Source organism: Glossina fuscipes, unplaced genomic scaffold (assembly GCF_014805625.2).
Source record: "Glossina fuscipes isolate IAEA_lab_2018 unplaced genomic scaffold, Yale_Gfus_2 222, whole genome shotgun sequence".
Taxonomy (NCBI): domain Eukaryota; kingdom Metazoa; phylum Arthropoda; class Insecta; order Diptera; family Glossinidae; genus Glossina; species Glossina fuscipes.
Window position 1 is genome coordinate 983,023 of NW_023998565.1, and position 19,979 is coordinate 1,003,001.

At 34.8% G+C, this 19,979-nt stretch overlaps 1 protein-coding gene across 9 annotated transcripts in view; it reads right to left on the reverse strand.

Annotated features, from left to right (window-relative positions):
• Positions 1-19,979, reverse strand: part of LOC119642409 (adenylate kinase isoenzyme 5) — a 79,893-nt gene that overhangs the window by 16,314 nt on the left and 43,600 nt on the right. Inside the window, exon 1 of one of the 9 annotated variants that reach the window (XM_038041573.1) lies at positions 9,225-9,525. The exons of the other annotated variants lie outside the window; for them this stretch is intronic. Coding sequence (XP_037897501.1) covers positions 9,225-9,246 — 22 coding nt within the window. The 5' untranslated portion in view covers positions 9,247-9,525. Of the gene's footprint in view, positions 1-9,224; positions 9,526-19,979 lie in introns of those variants that run through there. 9 annotated transcript variants of the gene reach the window in all.

Sequence of the window (19,979 nt, forward strand, 5' to 3'; positions counted from 1 at the left end):
TGTCTGGAACAAAACAGTTTTGATAAAAAACTGTTGAAGAATCCAGGCGCCCTAGCGCTTGTTTAATTTTATGTATTTAAATGCATTTAAATTGTTTGTTAATAAATATTTCAAGTTTGTTCCACAAAAATTATATAAAACACAACACCAAAATAGAAATTTTTATTTTGTAATATATTATTGCACTACTATAGTACTATTGTAATTGTATTGCGCTCGATTTCGACAATACGTAAGGCACCGTCAGTTGTCGACAATGCTCGAAATGTGCTGGGTTTTCTCGACATAAAATCTAAACAGCGCGATCGCGCTGCTTGGGATTCTTCGACAGTTTTTTATCAAAACTGTCTGGTATTTCTCGACATGAAATCTAAACAGCGCGATCGCGCTGCTTGGGATTTTTCGACAGTGTTTTTTCAAAACCGTCTGGTACTCAAACGGTTAAATTGCATTGACAGATGTGCCACCTTCCTGGAAAATTACATATCTACCTTAGAATTTGAAAGTTGTCTCTCCAAACGAACGGGAGGACACCTGGCCTACACCGCATCTCATACAAAATGATCAGCGGTCTGTCTAATTCAAGTAAAAAGAAATTACTGGACCTATATAATACGGTATTTTTGACTAGCCATATACTCTACATGTGGAAACTGGCAACAGTTGTTCCAATTCCAAAGTCAAAAAATGTCTCCATCGCATCTGATTATCGCCCAATTTCTCTTTTATCTTGCCTCTCTAAGGTTTTAGAGAAGATTATGGCATCTAGATTATCTTGGTTTCTTGAATCCAAGAACCTGATAACAAAGCATCAAGTTGGTTTCAAGCGGGGTAGAGGATGCATCGACGGTCTGTTACATATTGATTATTTCACAAGCAAAGCAATTTCCGAACGAAATCACGTAACAATTCTCTCAATTGATTTCGAAAAAGCATTTGACAGAGTTGGTCTTCATGCTATCTTAAGACTCTTGAAATCATGGAATGTTGGACCCAAATTCTTCAACTACATCAAATCATTTATGTCGCATCGGCGGTTCAAAGTTAGAATCAACAATCATCTTTCTGATTCCTTTCCGCTAAAGAATGGTATTCCGCAAGGATCTCCTCTCTCTGTCACGCTTTTCCAGATCGCTTTCAACGAAATTAGCGAAGTTCTTTGCCGTGCACCAAGAGTGGAACATTGTCTCTACGCGGACGATATATACATTTTTACAAAAGAAAAATACAACACGAAAGCAATCAACATCCTCGAATCTATTGCATGTGAGATCTCCACATGGGCAAACTCGTCAGGAGCTATAATCTCTATACAAAAATCAAAAAAAATGCACAGTTGTCGAAAACAAATGTGCGATGCAGGAAACCTACTGATGCATATTAACGACTTACCAGTACTAAATGTGCAGACGCTCCATGTTCTCGGGCTCACGTTTTCAAACAATTATCGTTGGAAAGCACACTGCCTTCGGTTAAAAAACTCCCTTTTAACAAGGGTAAATTTCATACAGTACGTTGCTTGGAGAAGCCATGCGCATATTAACACTATCGCTTATCTTACCAAAATGCTTGTGTTAAGCAAGATTGACTATGCTTTGATAATTTATGGCAATAGCTGCAAATCTAATATCAACATCCTTAAACCGGTCTATCACCAAGCCGTTAGAGCAAGTTGTTATGCTTTTCGGACGACGCCCATAAATAATATTATAATTGAAACTGGTCTCCCAACTTTAGAAAATAGACTGTATGAGTTAAAAGCTAAAATAGTCCCTAAGCTTCTTAATTCAAACAAATCCATTCTCGGTGATGACGTAAGAAAGATTATTATTGCGAAGAAAATTCCAAAGAATTGAACATTCCCTTAAAAATTTTCCCCTCTTTTGGTGTTAAACCTCCCTGGATTTTGAAAGACTGCTCTTTTGACATCTCACTGCCTATGCACAAGAAAGAAGATACTCCAAATTACGTCTTCAGGAATCTAATAGCTGAAAAAACCCAAGTATTGGACAATACTGGTTGGAATGTTTTGTACACAGACGGCTCAAAATCTCCTGGTCTGTCTCCTGCTTGTGTGGTGGTAGATGCTACAGGAAGGGTTCTTCTCAACCACATATTTCACGAAAGCACTTCAACTTTCATAACCGAAGCCAGAGCTATCCTTCACGCTGCCAACCTTGCCCATAAAAGCAAACTCAAAATCGTCATTGTTACTGACAGTTTGTCTGTATTACAAGCTACCCGGAACCCTTCGACTTCGAGATGGAGCACCATCAACAAATTAAGGAATATAATTACTACACCCGACGGAAAAATTAAAATGTTATGGGTACCAAGTCACATCGGTTCACTGGGAAATGAGCAGGCTGATCGAGCGGCAAAGTATGCTGCTTCTGCTCCTCTAATTATGGATGATGTCATGGAAATGTTGGATCTTCAAAGATACATTGGAAGAAAAGTTAAAGAGAAAATTGCAGAAGGAAATTTACAATACCATCATCAACACTACTCTTGCATTAACCCTCAATTAACTCCACCTCTATATCCAACAAATGTTGAGAAAACCAAGATCCAAACATTTTCGAGAATTCGCCTTGGTCATACAATTGCAACTCACGAATGGATCCTGAAGAAGTCTTCTCCCCCAATCTGCTGTTGTGGACAAACTCTTACTATAAAGCACATTCTCTGCGACTGCCTCAACTTTTCCTTGGCTAGAAGTATTGCATTTGGAACGATTAACCCTTTGAACATTCTACAATCAGCTTCAGAACAGAATATCAATTCAATATTTTACTTTATTAATACCTCTAAGCTTATTATCTAATATCCATTTGTTTAAATTAGAGCCGATAGCCTGTGTTGCTAGTGCTCAATGTCTTTTTTTTTAGTCTAAGAATTCAATTCATTAGTCTAAAATTAAAATAATAATAATAATTTAATACCCTACGCCGATCATGCTGAAACTTTGCACATAACCTTTTGGTACGACGCTAACGTAATATGATATAGTTATATTTTTAAGATAACGGCGTCTACAAACTAGCGGAAATCGCTTTTTTCTAAACGCGCCAAGCTTTTATTGTATAGTGAAATGGCTAGGAAAAAATTTATATTTTACCTTTTAACTTAGTTAAATAAAAGCTCGTTTAAAAACATTTTCTTATATAATCTATTTTAGATACTATTGTGCGTGTACTGTTGTGCCCAAAATAGTAAAATTTGGTCTTATTTAACAGCGTATTTGCGTTCTTAGGCTGCTACGTGCTATCTGTATCAAATCATACCGTGTCACTGTCTTCGGTGCTTAGTGACCTATGTCTGTGTATTATGCCCTACATCAATTGTGATACATATGTATATTAAATTCATAGAATAGACCCATTGTTTTTTATACTCATCGAATCAGCTTATAAATGGCAACTTTTGAAATATTTTGGTAAAATTTGGTGCACTGACGTGTTTTGGCCCAGGGACGAACACACTTAGAAACGTGGTGGGCGACTTTTTCGAATACTTCGCACATAACGGCTTCTTTTCAAAAGTCATTTTACCAATAACTGTATTAAGCGACGTTGCGTGGGAAATTTAATGGTGAACCCCAATAGCGCTTTTGTACTAAAACTATTCCTCGGTTTTCAGAAGGATGAAAAAGTTAAACAACAGAAATTAAATTCTGATTCAAAATTGAGATTTCGGCTTCCGAAACTCGAAAGAACGGTTAGGTAGGTAGGTGTAAAAGGCCTCTTGATGGCATTGCGTTGACCAGAGTGAGTATTGTTGATTGGTATAGATTCTTTAAAGTAGGCAAGGAAAAAGTTGCCTTTCAACGTCAATGATGAAAGTCAAGGAAAAATCTGCGACACCTATGGATGGTAGACGATGGATAGTGCAAAAACATTGATTTTGAAAGTAGGAATAGTTTTAATTGTTGCGAGATGAGCGCGAATGTTATTTTTTTGCCTTTTAAGATCAATGTTTTTAATCTATGTAAGACAATTGGGTTATTCTCCACAAGTGTGCCTTACTATTCTCTTTCATAATGTTGGTTGTGTACCCATATGTGGCAAAAAGGAACAAAGTGAAAATTGAAAGGAATACAACAAGCAGCTTTCCTCTTGAAAACTTGTACGTTAATTTTTTAGGATTGTTGGAGCATAGACATTTTACCAAAGTTTTTAAACAATACGAAATTGTATTATGAGGCGCGCTCATTTCGATTTCTACTAAGAGCCGTTAATTCGAAAGCTTAAATAATAAACGCTGAGAGAACTTCCTATGCCAAAAGAATCCTTGATGGTAAGTTACAATATAATTTATAGCTTCTTCAATCTACTCACAGATGTTCTTGGGAAGTGTTTATGTTGATTTAAGAGATTTTCCAAGCAAATGTAGAGTAGCTTCAGCACATATGCAAAAAAGATTAAATTTCAAAAATATTTTTCGAGAGACCAAAAGCATTGAATACAACAACTGCTGTCGACTAAAACCATCGAAATAAAGACGACGAGGAAGAATGTATGAATATGAAAAGCATCATGATCTTGGAATAGCAGATGAATACTCGAATTTTCTATTTGACTCGTGTAAATGTGTTCTAACATTCTGAAACTTTCATAAATCTGACCACTTCCAGTTTTCTCACTCGAATTCCTTGTGATATCTTTAGAGTGGTAAATCAAAGATGACCCGCGGAAATAGTCCCAACAAGGCAAATTTTGCAGATTTTGGAAATACACCTTCTTCCCAATAGCTACATTTATGGTTAATAGATTGCTCGATTGTCATTATTTCGTTTTGTTTTCTTTCTACCAAAAAATTGTGAACACAATGTTATTTTAAACTAAGCGATTATAAAAGCAACCGTAAATTTGGTGCGCAAGCATTTGTCGGCGTTATTTTAGAAAATAAAACAGTTAGACGAATTTCAACATTAAATTAAAATTGCTTAAGATTTTGTTTTTGTTGGTACAAGTCATCAGTAATTTTTAAAGAATAATGCAAAAAGCAGTGAGAAATGCGTGCCTTCGCTTCTTAAAAGATCCAGACGCTTTTAATTTAATACGTGCATTTAATTAAAAAAAAGGTGAATTTCTCGGAAAGAATTAAAAAACGATAGTCGTGGCTAGTGTGAATCTAAACAAATATATTTATATTTACTGTTATTATTTATTTGAATATATTCCCGTAAAGAGAATACCAGCTACTTCAATTGTAAAAGCTCTCAGGTTTTCGATATATTAATTAATAATTAAATTGAGAAAGTATTAAAATAAAACATTGTAAAGGAGCATCAATCAGAAAAAAAGAAATCGATTTTCAATAGGCTTTAAGTTAATCGGAGACGATTGTCAAGAAGAAGCCAGAAGTCAGAAGCCAGAGACAAGCAATGCCGCATTGATAAAGACACAAGGTTTTTTACACACGAAAGAATTGTTTTCATGATTGCATATACGGCGAAATTTTTGATCTGTTGCTGCACTTTATAATTGCGTTACGGCCTGGGGAAGAAAATATTCATTTATGGATTTCCGATAAAATATTGTCACGGAAATCCCAAATTCAGTTCATATAAATAAATCGCCTAGAGAGGGAAAACCCAAGTGCAAATTCCTAACGCATCATACAGCTGCCGCCCGACGAAAAAGATTAGTGGAAAAGCGGCTTAACGGGTAAAAAATAAAAAAATGAACTTAGTTAATAGTAATATGCTTGTAAAAATTTATATAGATAGACTATTTGCGGAAGGGAAAGACAGTCGGACAAGAACATTTGAATCCAAAAGTTTCAGGATGTCGAGAGTATTGCGAAAGTAATATGTAAACAGTTCTACCCTTAAACACATCATATGTAGATAAAAGAGCCTTGTGGCGAAAAGGTGTAAATGTATTTCCCTTAAAAAGAATAGCCACGATCCAGTGATACGAACCGTATCCAAGAAAAGCGAATTTCGTAACAATATTTATAGTCCTCGAAATGCTGACGTTGCTCATTTCTTCCGAAAGGTGTAATAGAATATAAATGAGCTGTGGTAATTTATCAAAAGGCTACTGAAATATTATTTAACCAACGAAAGAAGTCGTGTATGCTTTAATAATACGATTAGGCGCTCTTATCAAGACAATTTGCATTTTCAAAACCACATTTTCCGCGATAATTATAAATGCAACTCATGATAGTCTCATTTCTCGCAAAAGAAATTTGCGTTTAACATAGCGATTCTGAAAATACAGTAGAAAATGAATTTGCTTCACCAAGATGAGCGTACATATTTCTACGTACATACGTGTGTGCAACATTTAATATCTGAAATGAATCCATATAATTAAATTACTGTAACTCATTCAATAAATTCATGTGCAAAGTAAATAAAAGTTTGGATTTCTATTTTCCTCTTATCGATTTTTCCTTGTTGCAACTATTTTGTAGGCAATTTAATTGATTTTTTTCTATAGAGTAAGTAACATGTGTGCGCAACATTATGGTTGCATTTTATTGCATAAGTCGTCCATTTTAAAAGTAGTTGTTACACGAATTTAGTAAGGAAATCATTTATATATCCGTGGTTGCAGGTCGAAGAGATGGAAAGATAATTTGAGTAAAACGCTGAATTTGATTTCGAAAAATAGATTTTCTAAATTATTGCTTCTATTTGTGCCTACAATAGCACGGTAAAGTAATTATAAATGTAATGTATGTACATTTTTTTTATACTCATCACCGATGGATAAGAAGGAATCATGAGAGACCCCACAAAGTATATATATTCTTGATCAGCATCGAATTCTGAACCGATTTAAACGTGTTCGTCTGTCCTTATGCGAAATGTCAGTTGTACAGGTTCGCCTGGCCGTAAAAAGAAAAAATAATGGTTTTCTGTTTATTACTCAGAAACTATAGCAAATAAATGTACAAAAATCTGAACGCATATTCTTTGGGCTATGCTGTACTATTTGTACACAAAAATGGATAAAATTGACCAAGCCTACCCAATATTGTAACGTATCAAAATTTAATTGTTTTTTAATAGCTTTATAAAGCGTAGAAACAAGCTTCAAAGACCCCATAAAGTGTAACAATTCCCGACCAGTTTCAAATTTGGAATGCACCTAAACATAACCGCCTGTTCGTCAGTCCGTCTGTCTGTTTGCGCAACTTTGTAGTATTTGTGGTAAACATTCTCCTGTTAGCGATAACGAAGATATCGCCTATAAATTTGCAAAAGAATAATCTAAACTTTTCATAGGACACGGCTATAATGCCCATATGAGTATACAAAAACTTTTCTTTTTAAAATAGAAGAAATCAACTGCGCCCAATTCATATTGTAAATCTTTCCTTTTGTTTTTAGGATAACGGTGATGGGTATAAAAGGTTCGGTTCCGAGCGAATTTAATTTTTTTAGTTGTTTTTTTTAATACGACCAGTTCAACTTTCGGAATTTTCAAACTCACAATTTTTGATTGAGACAAAAACTGCATTACTCATGATCATCCGTTGATTGATAATATATACGAAAATGGAGATGTTAAAAGTGAAATAAAAAATTAATATCTTAACAAGTAAGAAAATTACATTCGGTCGTGACCCTTTCAAAAAAAGAAAAGATTTAAACAGTATTGAGCGGGCTGATTTTATAAGTTGTATGTGTTGTACTTTATCTACTTTATGAGTAACAAGCAATATAAATGGAAAGCGAAGGGGTTCAAAGTTTTTGTTATTTACGCGTTTGAGCGTTGTAGGTGGGTTGTTTGGAAAATTTGTTTGACAAATTTTATTTATCCTTCGGAGTTAGGTGTAGTAAAATTCAACTATAAGATTCAGCGCTAAATTAAACGTAAGTGTACGCGTGGATAAATGAAACAAAAAATTATTTTTCAAAGCATATGTGATGTGGTTTTGTTTTCGTATTAGTTTAGTCTTTCTTTTTTTGTTTTAGCTGCCCGTTTATGAATAAATATGACATGAATTTATACCCATTTATGTAACTCTTCTTAAGTATAAAATAAAGCATGAACATCCATAAACTTACGCGAGGATAATTTCGTTGTTTTTCTAACATTTATTATCGTTTAGCGATTTTTTAATGCCTGCCTCCACTACTTTCCCTTTTTAAATGGAAGACACAATCCTCACGATATATTTTTTAATTTATCTGTTTAACAACCAGTAAGTAATTGCATTAGATGTGTGTTTAAGGGTCCGCCGATTTTCCAGTAGCGTTGAAGAGGGATAGTATAAAAAAATTCAAGATTAACTTTCAGTGTATTGCCATACTTCAAGCACCTTTTGTGTAGAATATGAATTAGATGCAAAGCGGATAAGTGGTCTTTTGAAGGTGTCCACAAGAAAATCTATGTTTTGAGTGTGTGATAAGAGTGGAAGCGCCGTTTGAATAAACAATAGGCGTAATCTCCACTGAGGTTTCGTTTGGTTGAAACAAACCATAATAAGCGCTCCCATCTGACCCCCTTCAAGAAAGACGGTGCCATGGATGTGTTTTTTGGCATAGAACTGCAGCTGCTCATAGAGACAATTAAGATGTTGCAGATATATTGAGCAACCCACAGTACTACTTACCTAGAAAAAGCAAGTACCTAATAATCCGGAAACACTCTTTTGTCAATCTTCTAGGGCTGTCACTTTGAATGCCTGCAGTAATCGAAATCACGTGGTACGTTTAATTTGATCAGATGAATGCTACTTTAACTTCGACACTTAATCTCTTGTTACTTTGAAACCATCGTAAAAAGTATGTAGCATTTCGAAAAAGTCAAAAGTGCATTTTTACTTATTTAATTTTTTTCACACTCCTTAACTTTAGTGACGTTTTCAGAAATTCATTTGTGACACACAGAAGTGCTTATTACCATTACTTGTATAAATATCCATCTTTTCTTTTATGGGCAAATGCATTTAAGTGTAAAGCTTGCCCTTTCGACCCATATAAATTCGAGAAATATAGACGACGTTATGAGCGCCCCGTGATATGCAGTTCCGAATTGTAGCGATATTATAACGCTTGAAAAAGGCATGAGAATTAATAAAGGCGAAGGCCAAATGGATATACGCATAAGATTGATTAAAACAACGGTTGTTGCGCACCATGTTAATATTAGCAAGCGAAACGAAAGGAGTACGAATCGTGCAAACTTCCTCTGTTCAAAGACCTTTAGTCGTATGTTTGTTTTGCAAATGTAATTCAATGTGAATTTATAACTAACCTGTATCTAAGCAAATCCCCATTATCCATTCGGTAGTCAATACAGCGGCACCACAGTTTTGGCCGTTGTTGTTGGTCTTGTCGTTGTCTATTTGTTATTATTATTCTATTTATGCACGTCACAGTTATTAAAGTTGTTTTCACTTTTACTTAGCTTCCTCCTCCGATTCTCGAAGAAATAATAACAATTTTTTATATTCTCTTCAGCATAAAGTTTCAATTGTATTTTATTATCATGAATTTAAAAAAAAATTCAAGATATGGAACAGTTATAGTGTTATCATAATTGCCTTTCTCGTTACTCACTTTGTAAATAAAAATTCAATTATTTTCACATTAATATTTTATTTTTTTTTCACAATGTCTATGATGTTCTGTGTCCCGTCGTTAATATGCATATTATCATATAGAAAAACGTTTATATACACCCACGCTAAACGAATAGTGTGTAATAGTCCGTAATACATAATATTTGTTTTGTACTTTTGATTATATGCAATATAGCGAAAAAAATACACAATTTCTCTCCCGGTATTTATGTCTTTTCTGGTTATTCGCTAGAAATACAACTGAATTTTTCATTGAAGAAATGTCTAAATTTTATTATCGCGGCGTCAGTGTTTCAACTGCTAGACCTATAAAATAATGATTAATATTTGATGAGTTCTAGCAGTTTTACCTTAGTTGGCATTAGTTTTCATAGCTCTTATACGTTCACAAGTTTTCTCTTTCCGCTGTAGAGAATGGGTAAATATTAATTTCTTTTTTATATCCTTTTACTAGAGTGTGTTTTCATTGAGTCAATAGCTGTGGGCGTAAAATCAACACACATTTGTACTTATGAAATTTCCAAAAGAGGGAACTAGGTAGAGCTTTGTTGAGGGTTTGCGCGATAGGGAAAAATACTAATAAATTATAAATATTATTTCACTTACGGGAACTTGTGCTAATGTTGATATAAACATTTTACGATTATATTAATTTTTTAGAAAATCTCGTAGCAAGGTATGTAAGAGAAAGCTTTGCCAAGGTTCTTATGTTTAGTGTATACACAATGCCCTAATATAACAACTATATTCTATTGAGTTTTCCTCCGTCCTTCTTATGTTCCGTTACGAAAATGGCAAGAAGGCAAAATCTTGGTTCGAATGTTGAGCGGCTATTCATTGTCTCGAACCAAATGTATGACAACTTGAAAGTTATTTCATTTTGCAAAGAATTTTTATGTAAATGATTTCAAATTGATATCCTTTAGAGTTAATCACAGTAATATTCGGGAATTTTCCTTTTTAAGTATTGTTCGCCTTTAATTAAGAACACCTGCATTAAAGTTCGACTTTGTATTCCGATTTTAGTAATCATTATGGTTCCGATGACGCATGGCAGGCGCTGAAACTAGTTTACAAATTTAGTCCAACCAAAACTATAGAATGTGGAAACTGCAAATACAATATGGACAAATTGGCACGTTTCCATCTACTGCGTGTCCGAACGCCTTTCACGCTTACAAATATATATCTAAAAAACATAGGCTACAATTCTTCTGATGACGAATCAATATTATATTGAAATCTTAGTGATGAAACCAAATTGGGGCGACGCCGATGTGGAAATAGGGGAAAGATATATATGATAAGAACGAATTTTTATTGTCTCTTGAGAAACTATATCAGTTGAAGGAAAAACTTCGCGGTTTGTTTTAAAAAAAAATAAACGATTTTTATATATTTAAAATAAAATTTATTTATCCAAACCATTACCATTTTGAACGATATGCTTTTGCCATTTTGATGAGAAAACAATTATGTCAACGCGTTAGAACTTGTGCGATTTCAGTGCAAATAAGTGCATTAAGTGACTCTCTTGATTCTCCACTCCACTAAGAAAGCTCTGCGGGGAGGTGAATAAATGCTAATCGCACAACAACTTTTTAGCTAGATTCTCTCAGTTTTCACTGACTCTTTAAAAATGTGCGCTGTCTGGCTTTGATCCAATAATTAATATAATTTCAACGCATTGGCTGTAAATGACAGCGTTCATCATCCGAGCACTATTCTCATTGCGACTAAAAGTTAAAACTATGTCGCAAAACACGGGAAATTTTGCATGTATCCTGTTTATTTAAGAGATAAACATTTGAAATTTTAGCAGTCTTTTATAATAGCTTTAACGGATCATTTACTGTAAGCCGATATTTTAGTGGGCGATCTGGCAGCTTTATCGGTAGACCTATTATTACAAACTTAGCCTCAGCCAATCACGTCGTAGATAAGATGTGAGAATGTTGTTTAACGTAATCATCATGGCATATATGACTCCATAGCAAAATTAATACGTCTAGCCAAGCATTACAGGTAAATGGTTATTAATTTTAAATTTTGCGAGTTAGAGAGGAGTGAGAGTAATTTAGACTCTGTGAAAAATGAATCAAATTTGCCTTGCTAGCATTTGCTTGGTTTGAACTTGTGTTTTTTCTCTCCATTCCTACGCCAAGGAAAAGTTTATTTACTCATTGCGTGTTGGGTTCGTCAGAGGTTAAAATAAAAAAAATATCTAATTAAGTTAATAAAATTTGATGGCATTCCAATTTATTGATCGTTTGAGCAACAACATTTCGTTTCTTAGAAAATCGTCATTTAAACGAATATCATATAACGATCTTAAGATATATGACACCCTTATGGCAATTATTTGTCTAACAACTCTTTCCACCGTTGTTTTAACAACTCATTCTCATCCTTAAGTGTTAGAAGTTTATTGACAATAGGATTAAGTGGCCTGTGACAGTGCGGCTAGACAATAACGTACGTGTTCGGTTTACTCTAGATTTCGATTCCACAAATTAAAGTTTTGCGTAAAAATTTGCCATTTACAATTTTCGATCATAAGTTTTATTGCGAATTTCAAACGAGTATATTCTTGACAGAAATCGAAAGTTTAAAACGTTTAAAAACTTTTGTATTTGGAACCGGTGTTACACACTCTTCCGGCTCTCCTCGACTTGCTGGGGTATTGTCAGCCGCGTTGTTTATCGTAGACGAATACATCCTTTTTAGACCCGTAGTCATAATTCGGTATACTATTGCAGGCAATGGGTAACGCAGGCGAGCGATGTTGGTCGAATTCGAATAGCTAGTTTGGGGATTTTCTTTTTCGCTGCCGGAATCAACACACATTTCGTTGTGTCTGTAATAGTTTTTCTTCTTCTTTAGTCTTAAGCAATCTGCCAGCACTTGGGTGCAATGAGAAATTATTGCAATCTTTCAGGAGAATGTTGAAGAAATCCGATGTAGGTATTTGCTTTAAAATCACATATAGCATTATTGACTGTAGAATATTCGAAAGATTTGGAATGGATGGAACGGAGTCTCCTATCGCCTATCAACAATCGCTACGTAAAGCAAGACTGAAAGAGTTCTTTTCTTGTCCACGATTAATCTGATAATCGAGAGAAACCGCAGAACGAAACACAGTGGCGGCGTGCACCACCCTAAACATTTGATGCCGAAAATTTACGAGACTTTTTTTTGTTAACAGTCGCAAGACTTCTGAACTTGCTTCACTTGACTAGGGAAGACGTGCTGTTGTTATCAGCTGATGTAGAAGCGAAGATCACTGTTGCTAGCCCTTCAAGCTCGGCATATCATTTGTAATTGTTTCGTAAATATTTCAAATTACGGATGCAAAAATAAGTACCATATTCATTAACTCCTACCGCTGATAATGAATGACAGTAATTTATTTGCAATGCTTTCACTTTACGTCTCATATCAAATATTAATCAGGCGGTTATACACCACACTTATTAAAGTATCCGATAACAAGCACAAATCACGGCAAGGTGCTATATGTGCGTCAGTACCATTAAACAGCCTCCTTTTTGCTTGTATATCACAAAGTGTAGCTGCGCGTTTATGAGAAATTACGGAATGGAAGCCAAGAATTTGGGTTAATGTTGTCAATGATTTTTACACTTATCGCTCGTCAATATTAAAGCTGTCAACTTTGGTCTTTGTTTTATGCCCGTTAATTAAACCACATTCGAAAACTTCATAACTATGTACTCATAAGAAGCGCTATTTAACACGACTATAAAGCCCAAATATATTATTATTATTATTATCATTTTAGATTAATGAAGTAAATCCTTAGACTAAAAATAAACATTGAGCTCTAGCAACACAGGCTATCGGCTCTTATTTATAAAAGTTCGTTAGATATTGAGGCTAGTAGTTTTGATAAGTAATATATTGCATTGATACTCTGTAGCTGATTGTAGAATGTCCAAAGGGTTAATCGTTCCAAATGCATTACTTCTAGCCAAGGAAAAGTTAAGGCGGTCGCAGAGAATGTGCTTTATAGTGAGAGTTTGTCCACAACTGCAAATTGTGGAGGAAGACTTTTTCAAGATGCATTGGTGAGTTGCAATTATATGACCAAGGCGAATTCTCTAAAATGTTTGGATTTTGATTTTCTCAATATTTGTTGGATATAAAGGTGGAGTTAATTGAGGGTTAATGGAAGTGTTGAGGAAGGTATTGTAAATTTTCTTCCGCAATTTTCTCTTTAACTTTTCTTCCAATGTATCTTTGAAGATCCAACTTTCCCATGATATCATCCATAATTAGAGGACCAGAAGCAGCATCCTTTGCCGCTCGATCAGCCTGCTCATTTCCCAATAAACCGATGTGACTAGGTACCCATAACATTTTAATTTTTCCGTCGGGTGTTGTAATTATATTCCTAAATTTGTTGATGGTGCTCTATCTCGAAGTCGAGGGATTGCGTACAGCTTTTAATATTGACAAACTGTCGGTAACAATAACGGCTTTGAGTTTGTTTTTATGGGAAAGGTTCGGTTGCGAAAGTTGAAGTACTTTTGGGAAATATGTGATTGAGAAGAACCTGTCCTGCAGCATATACCACGGCGCAAGCAGTTGACAGAAGAGGAGATTTTGAGCCGTCTGTGTGTAAAAGATTCCAACGGTTACTCTCCAGTACTTGGTTTTTTTCAACTATTAAATTCCTGAAGACATAATTTGGAGTATCTTCTTTCTTGTGCATAGACAGCGAATTGTCAAAAGTGCAGTCTTTCAAAAGCCGTGGAGGTTTAACAATCGTCCACCTCCACAGAATAGCGGAAAACTTTTAAGGGAGTGTTCAATTCCTTTGCGACGTACAAACAATAGTCAATTGCAAATGGTGACTTTCCAATTTTCTTGGCAGTAATCTTTCTCACTTCTTCACCGAGAACAGATTTGTTTGAACTAAGAAGCTTGGGGACTATTTTTGCTTTTAACTCATAAAGCCTATTTTCTAAAGACCAGTTTCAATTATAATATTATTTATGGGCATCGTCAGAAAAGCATGTATAAACTAATAAGGGAGAAAAAAAAATGATTGTACACATCTAGCATAGAGGTGCACCCACATCCGAGGTGCGAGTGAACCCCTAACCCAATTACAAACATGCAAACGCTTACCAACCGATAACAGCAAACAAAACCAATGAATTTTCTAATTACAGTAAGATGTTAAGATTGCAAGTTAATTTAAATACGACGTAGCCAAATCGCGCATATTAAGGATAGTTATTTTGATAGAATTTCAGGAGCCCGATATTTAGATTAAGTTTTTGATATCATTTATTATTTATATCAGACGGTAAGAACTGATGAAAAAATCTTTGAAATAACATCGCATAGCTCGTCAGAGCATGATTTGAGAATGCATGATGGAATGCCATCAGACTCAGGCGCATTATACTACATTTTAAAGGTCTTAAACCATGTAAAACGTCGCCTTCTGAAATGACCAAGTTAGGAATCGAAACCGAGTTAGTTATCAGATAAGGATGGTTAACAATTACAACGGAATAAGTAGTTGAAAACTGTAGTCGGAAATATTCCGCGAAGGGGTTTCAATGTCATCAGTGGACTCGGAGCCATTGAAAGAAACCTGCGAGGGATATATTTTCTTTGGAGTTAACAAACTTATAAAAATATTTAAAATTATCAAGCAGAGAGGATTTTATCAATTGAAGGTATCTGCAATAACTTTGGTGACTGAAGTAAATAAATCTGTGCCTTGCAGTAGAGTAGGCGAAATTGTGGTAGGCGGAACCACTTTTCACAATTTTTTGAAAAGTTTACCATTCCTATTCTTGTAGTAGTTAATTACTTTGTTAAGCCATAGTGGGCAATTGCTTCGGAGGCGAAGTCGTTTCATCGGAGCAGATGCAGAAATAGCTAACTTTAATACATTATGGAACAATGACAGTAGGTATTCAATATTCCCAGCAGAAAAATAGAGCATAATGTGAGAAAAATGAAATGTAAGCACTAAAATATTGCCTTTATTAAAATTATATTGCTTATTTCAGAAAGTAGGATAATGAAAGGGAACGCAAATTGTTAAATAATACGGATCCTCAGGTAAACTTAAAGTCCACCTAGTGAGTTACAGCTGTTTCCAGAAAATCGGCAAAGCAAAGGTCTGGCCGTCGGTAGTTAATAGTACGGTCGCACTGAAGTAGATTACGTTCAAATATAAGATAGAATCTATCAATTTTTGTCGTTCCCAAAATTATATAGATGGCTTTTGGAATAGGGACACAATATGTATACGTACTTGTGAGGAAACTTTCTAGAAGTAATCACAATCAACTTATTTATTTTATTTGGCAAATAAAGATAACGCCATAATTATTGGCACTTCAGCAACATTTAAGGTATTTAATAACTTGCAGGACATTACTTCACTTTGGGCAGTATCTCCTCACGAGTTATTTCAAATAAGAACGATAACAATCTTTTAATAGCAATCGCAAGAAATTTGGCAATTTCTAAGAAAAGTTATTCTGAGAAAGGTATTTGCTTAAAGTAAATCATGAATTCACAAGCAAAACATGAATATTTTTAATGCATTTAAGTATGCATTTTAGTCAATTTTCAGTACGTAAACGAATTTAACCAATTCCAATTCTTTTATTATTTTCGTAAAACAAAACTTAGCGAACCACAACAAACGATTTATCTAAGTTATCAGATGGTAAAATGCCGAGCTAAACATGACTTGACGGTAAATAAAATTGACGATTTTTAGAGTTTTTGGAAGAAGATAAAGATAGAAGACAAAGAAGGAGAGATAAAAATGAAATGTGTATATCAAATATTCCAGCATAGATACGGGACTACAATTACTTTGTATTCTCTTCGTTGTGAACTGCAATAACTACAATGTGGGATTTTTTGGTAACAGTGGAGCATACAAATATTTAAATAATTCTGTTTCCTCCGAAATCCAATTTAGCTTATACTTATGTAGACATAAACTTTTGCTTAAATGAAAACAAATTACGGGTTATTCGCCTTGAAGTGGGTATTCAATTCGCATGAAGTCAAACCAATGTATGTAATATAATTTTGGTCGACGATTTCTGCCCTTGTCGATGTCGAAGTTTGCCTTGACGCAAAACAAGAACTATTTTTTTGTCGTAGAAATTACATTAAGTAGTAGATAGTACATTTGATCATATACGAAAAACACAGTATCCAAAAATATCATCATACGCGGCGTGAATTCGGACTTTGCTATCGTTTGGCAGCTTCATCCGCTACTACGTTTTTTGCGCGTTATTCTCTTACGTGGCGCACCTTCCGTAGGTCCTAATCTATCTCTTCAAAAATATCTCGATTTCGTTTCTTTTCAGGAACAGATAGAAATTAGGTCCAAAATTTTCATCGAGTTTTCCGTATGGTGTCCAAAACTGTTTTTGGCTAATATTTAGTTTCGTAGCGAATCCGTAAGTTGGAGTCTGTCGACCTTTTCGAATTATTGTAAGCCCTTCATCCTCATTATCGGCAAGTGGTTGACCGGAACGTAGCGCATCTTCTTGATGTAGAATCTTCGTGATAAGCCAAACGCATTTGCAAAAACCTGCGGAGCGTTATCAATGGTGGTGGGTTCAAAGCTCGCGTGCATTAGAGTTTTCAAGGAAACCGATAGCCTCAGATACTAGTTACTTAAGTCTTTAGTCTTGGAATTTTAGCACAGTTTATTTTTCTAGCTTTATTGTTATCCAATTTTTATCATGGAGAATTGAAGATTAGACCTATTTGTAACATGAGCTTCAGTTTTCGTTATGTGAGACAGATTTCAAAAGTTGCCACAGCTAACCTAACGTTTTCATACCAATGTAGATTGCTGAAATACTAGTACTTAGCCATTTTTGTTGGAAATTTTGAAAATTGCAATTTTTTATTGGGTGTGGTCGAAAGAGTGAAACGATCCAAACCATTTTCAGTGGCATTGATCTTTGGGTCAAAACACGTCTACATACTAAATTTCATCAAAATATCTCTAAAAATCTATTGCTTAAGCATCAAAAAAATTTTATGGACAGACATCGGACGGACACACGGTTAGGCGGACAAATAGGCTTAGATCGATTCAGAATCACTTTAATACAATAACAGGTAGATCTTTTTTAAGCGCTTCTGCGTCTTACGTACGTCCGCACAAATTTAATGTACTCTGTACCGCAAGTGGCAGGGTTTAACACGTAAAAAATTAAAGGCGGGCAAGACCAACTAGTAAATACGCAACACCCCAACTATACTACAGGTTGCTGTATTTGAAATATTTTAATGGTCTGCCTAGCCGTCTGACTTTGTTTTGTTCAAACTATTGGATGCAATTTTTGAAATATTTCGATTAAATATGATACGCCGACGTGTTTTTGCCCAAGAACGAACGCTATTGAAAATGGTTCGTGTTGGAGCACTTTTCGACGTCTTTCTATATAAAGCCTTATTATGCTATATGAACAACTGCATCTTCTTCACATTCATTAAGGAGAGGGGCAAAAAGTTTACATTTCTCGAAATCATATAATCATCATCTTATCATTATATTTTGTTATTATCATCACTTTGGGCTCCGCTGGCAAGCCACTTAATAGCTTACCTTGCCCATTTATTTGCTGAAATTGAAGTGAAGGATAATTGAAATACTTTGTCTTCAATTTTTTTTTTTTAAGGTGGCCTGTACTTTATGTGCACACTTGCAAGAACATAAATATAAACATTTATTAAATCATTTAAAACTAGTAATAATTTGTTTATGAGTAAAATCATTTTTAAATTGGTTGCACAATTTTAAGACGAATTCTGAATATTCGTCAATTTACTGCGTCTTCTATAAAACGCGTTCTTTTTGATTTTAACGGAAAATGTGTGTTCTAAAGCACACGACTACTGTTCAAGTAAATGTGGCCCTCCATTTGTACGGCGCTGGCAAAATTTTTATCTTAAATTTTGAGAGAAGTCGTGTAATCGGATTCAGATATACTTTAAATTTAAATTTTTTGAAGCGGCTTAGACTACTAAAAACAGAGAGTTAAAAATTTTCGAACGTAGATAGGTTTCCTTCAGTCAGGCATATAAACAAGCGTTGCGTAAAGTTCCGCACTCTTTCTGTTCGCGCATACGATCGCAAGGGTTGGTCTTAATTATGCCCAGAAAATGTTTGTTTGTATGAAGTATCGCGTACCTTTGTTTATACTGTTTTATGGACATCTATCAACCGTGTGCTAGCAACCTTCTTTATACCCACCACCAAAAAATGAGAAGCATATTCATTTTGTTAAAACGTTTGCAACGCCCAGAAGGAAGCTTCCGGAACCCAAGGGATGCATATTCCTGATCAACATCAAATTTTTAATCGATTTAAGCATATTCGTGTGTCCGTCGATGTAATGTCTGTTGCAAACATTTTCCTGACCGCAAAAATGAAGCCATCGACTTCAAATTCATGCAGACTAGTATTGAAAATGGGCTAAATCGGTTGGAGGACAGGCCCACAGTACTGCGGGTAGTCAGAACACTTTTGTTTTACAAAAGCAATAAAAATTGATTTTATGATTATTATTCATAAATTATAGCAGATATTTATACAAAAACTTTAATAGTGATGCTAGTGAAAAAATGAAAAAAATTGACCGCGCTTACCCGTTATTATAATGTATGAAGATTAAATTTGTTTAAAAATGCTTTCATAACGTCCACGAAATCTGCTTCAAAAAATCTATTACGCACAGAAATGCTCGGCCATTTTCATATTTGGAATGCATCTGAACAAATCCGTCTATTCGTCTGTCCACTTAGCCATCTGCCCGTCTGCGTAGTATCTGTTGTAAAGATTCTCCCGTTAGCGAAAATGAGGATATCGCCTACAAATTTGCAAAAAAATTTGGAAGTGACAAACTTAAAAGGACACGTCTACAACGCCCACGCACCTTTGGGATAAAAGCCCTTCTTTTGAAAATAGAAAAAATCATCCGCGCCCACTCCATATTATAGAGCGTGAAAATTTTGTTTTTTTTTCTTTTTCTATCTATTTTAGGATAATGGTGATGGGTATAAAAGATTTCGTTACGACCGATTATGATTTTCTTGCTTGTTTTATATTTTCTTAGACAACGGTTTGCAATCAATAATTTTCAACACCAACAACATCAACTTTTGGAAAGTAACAAACTTACAGACTATGGATGACCTTCAAACTTATATTAGCGCGTTTCTATGTATCGAAAACAACCACAAAATTTCAAAAATCTACAGAACCAAAATTCTATGAAACATTAACTACTTGGGAAAAAGAAAAAAATAGTCTTGGGAACTAAAAGATATGTTGAAAGCTTTGTCCCTTCATCATTTCTTCATCATTTTAGTAGACGGTCTAGGCATAGGGATAT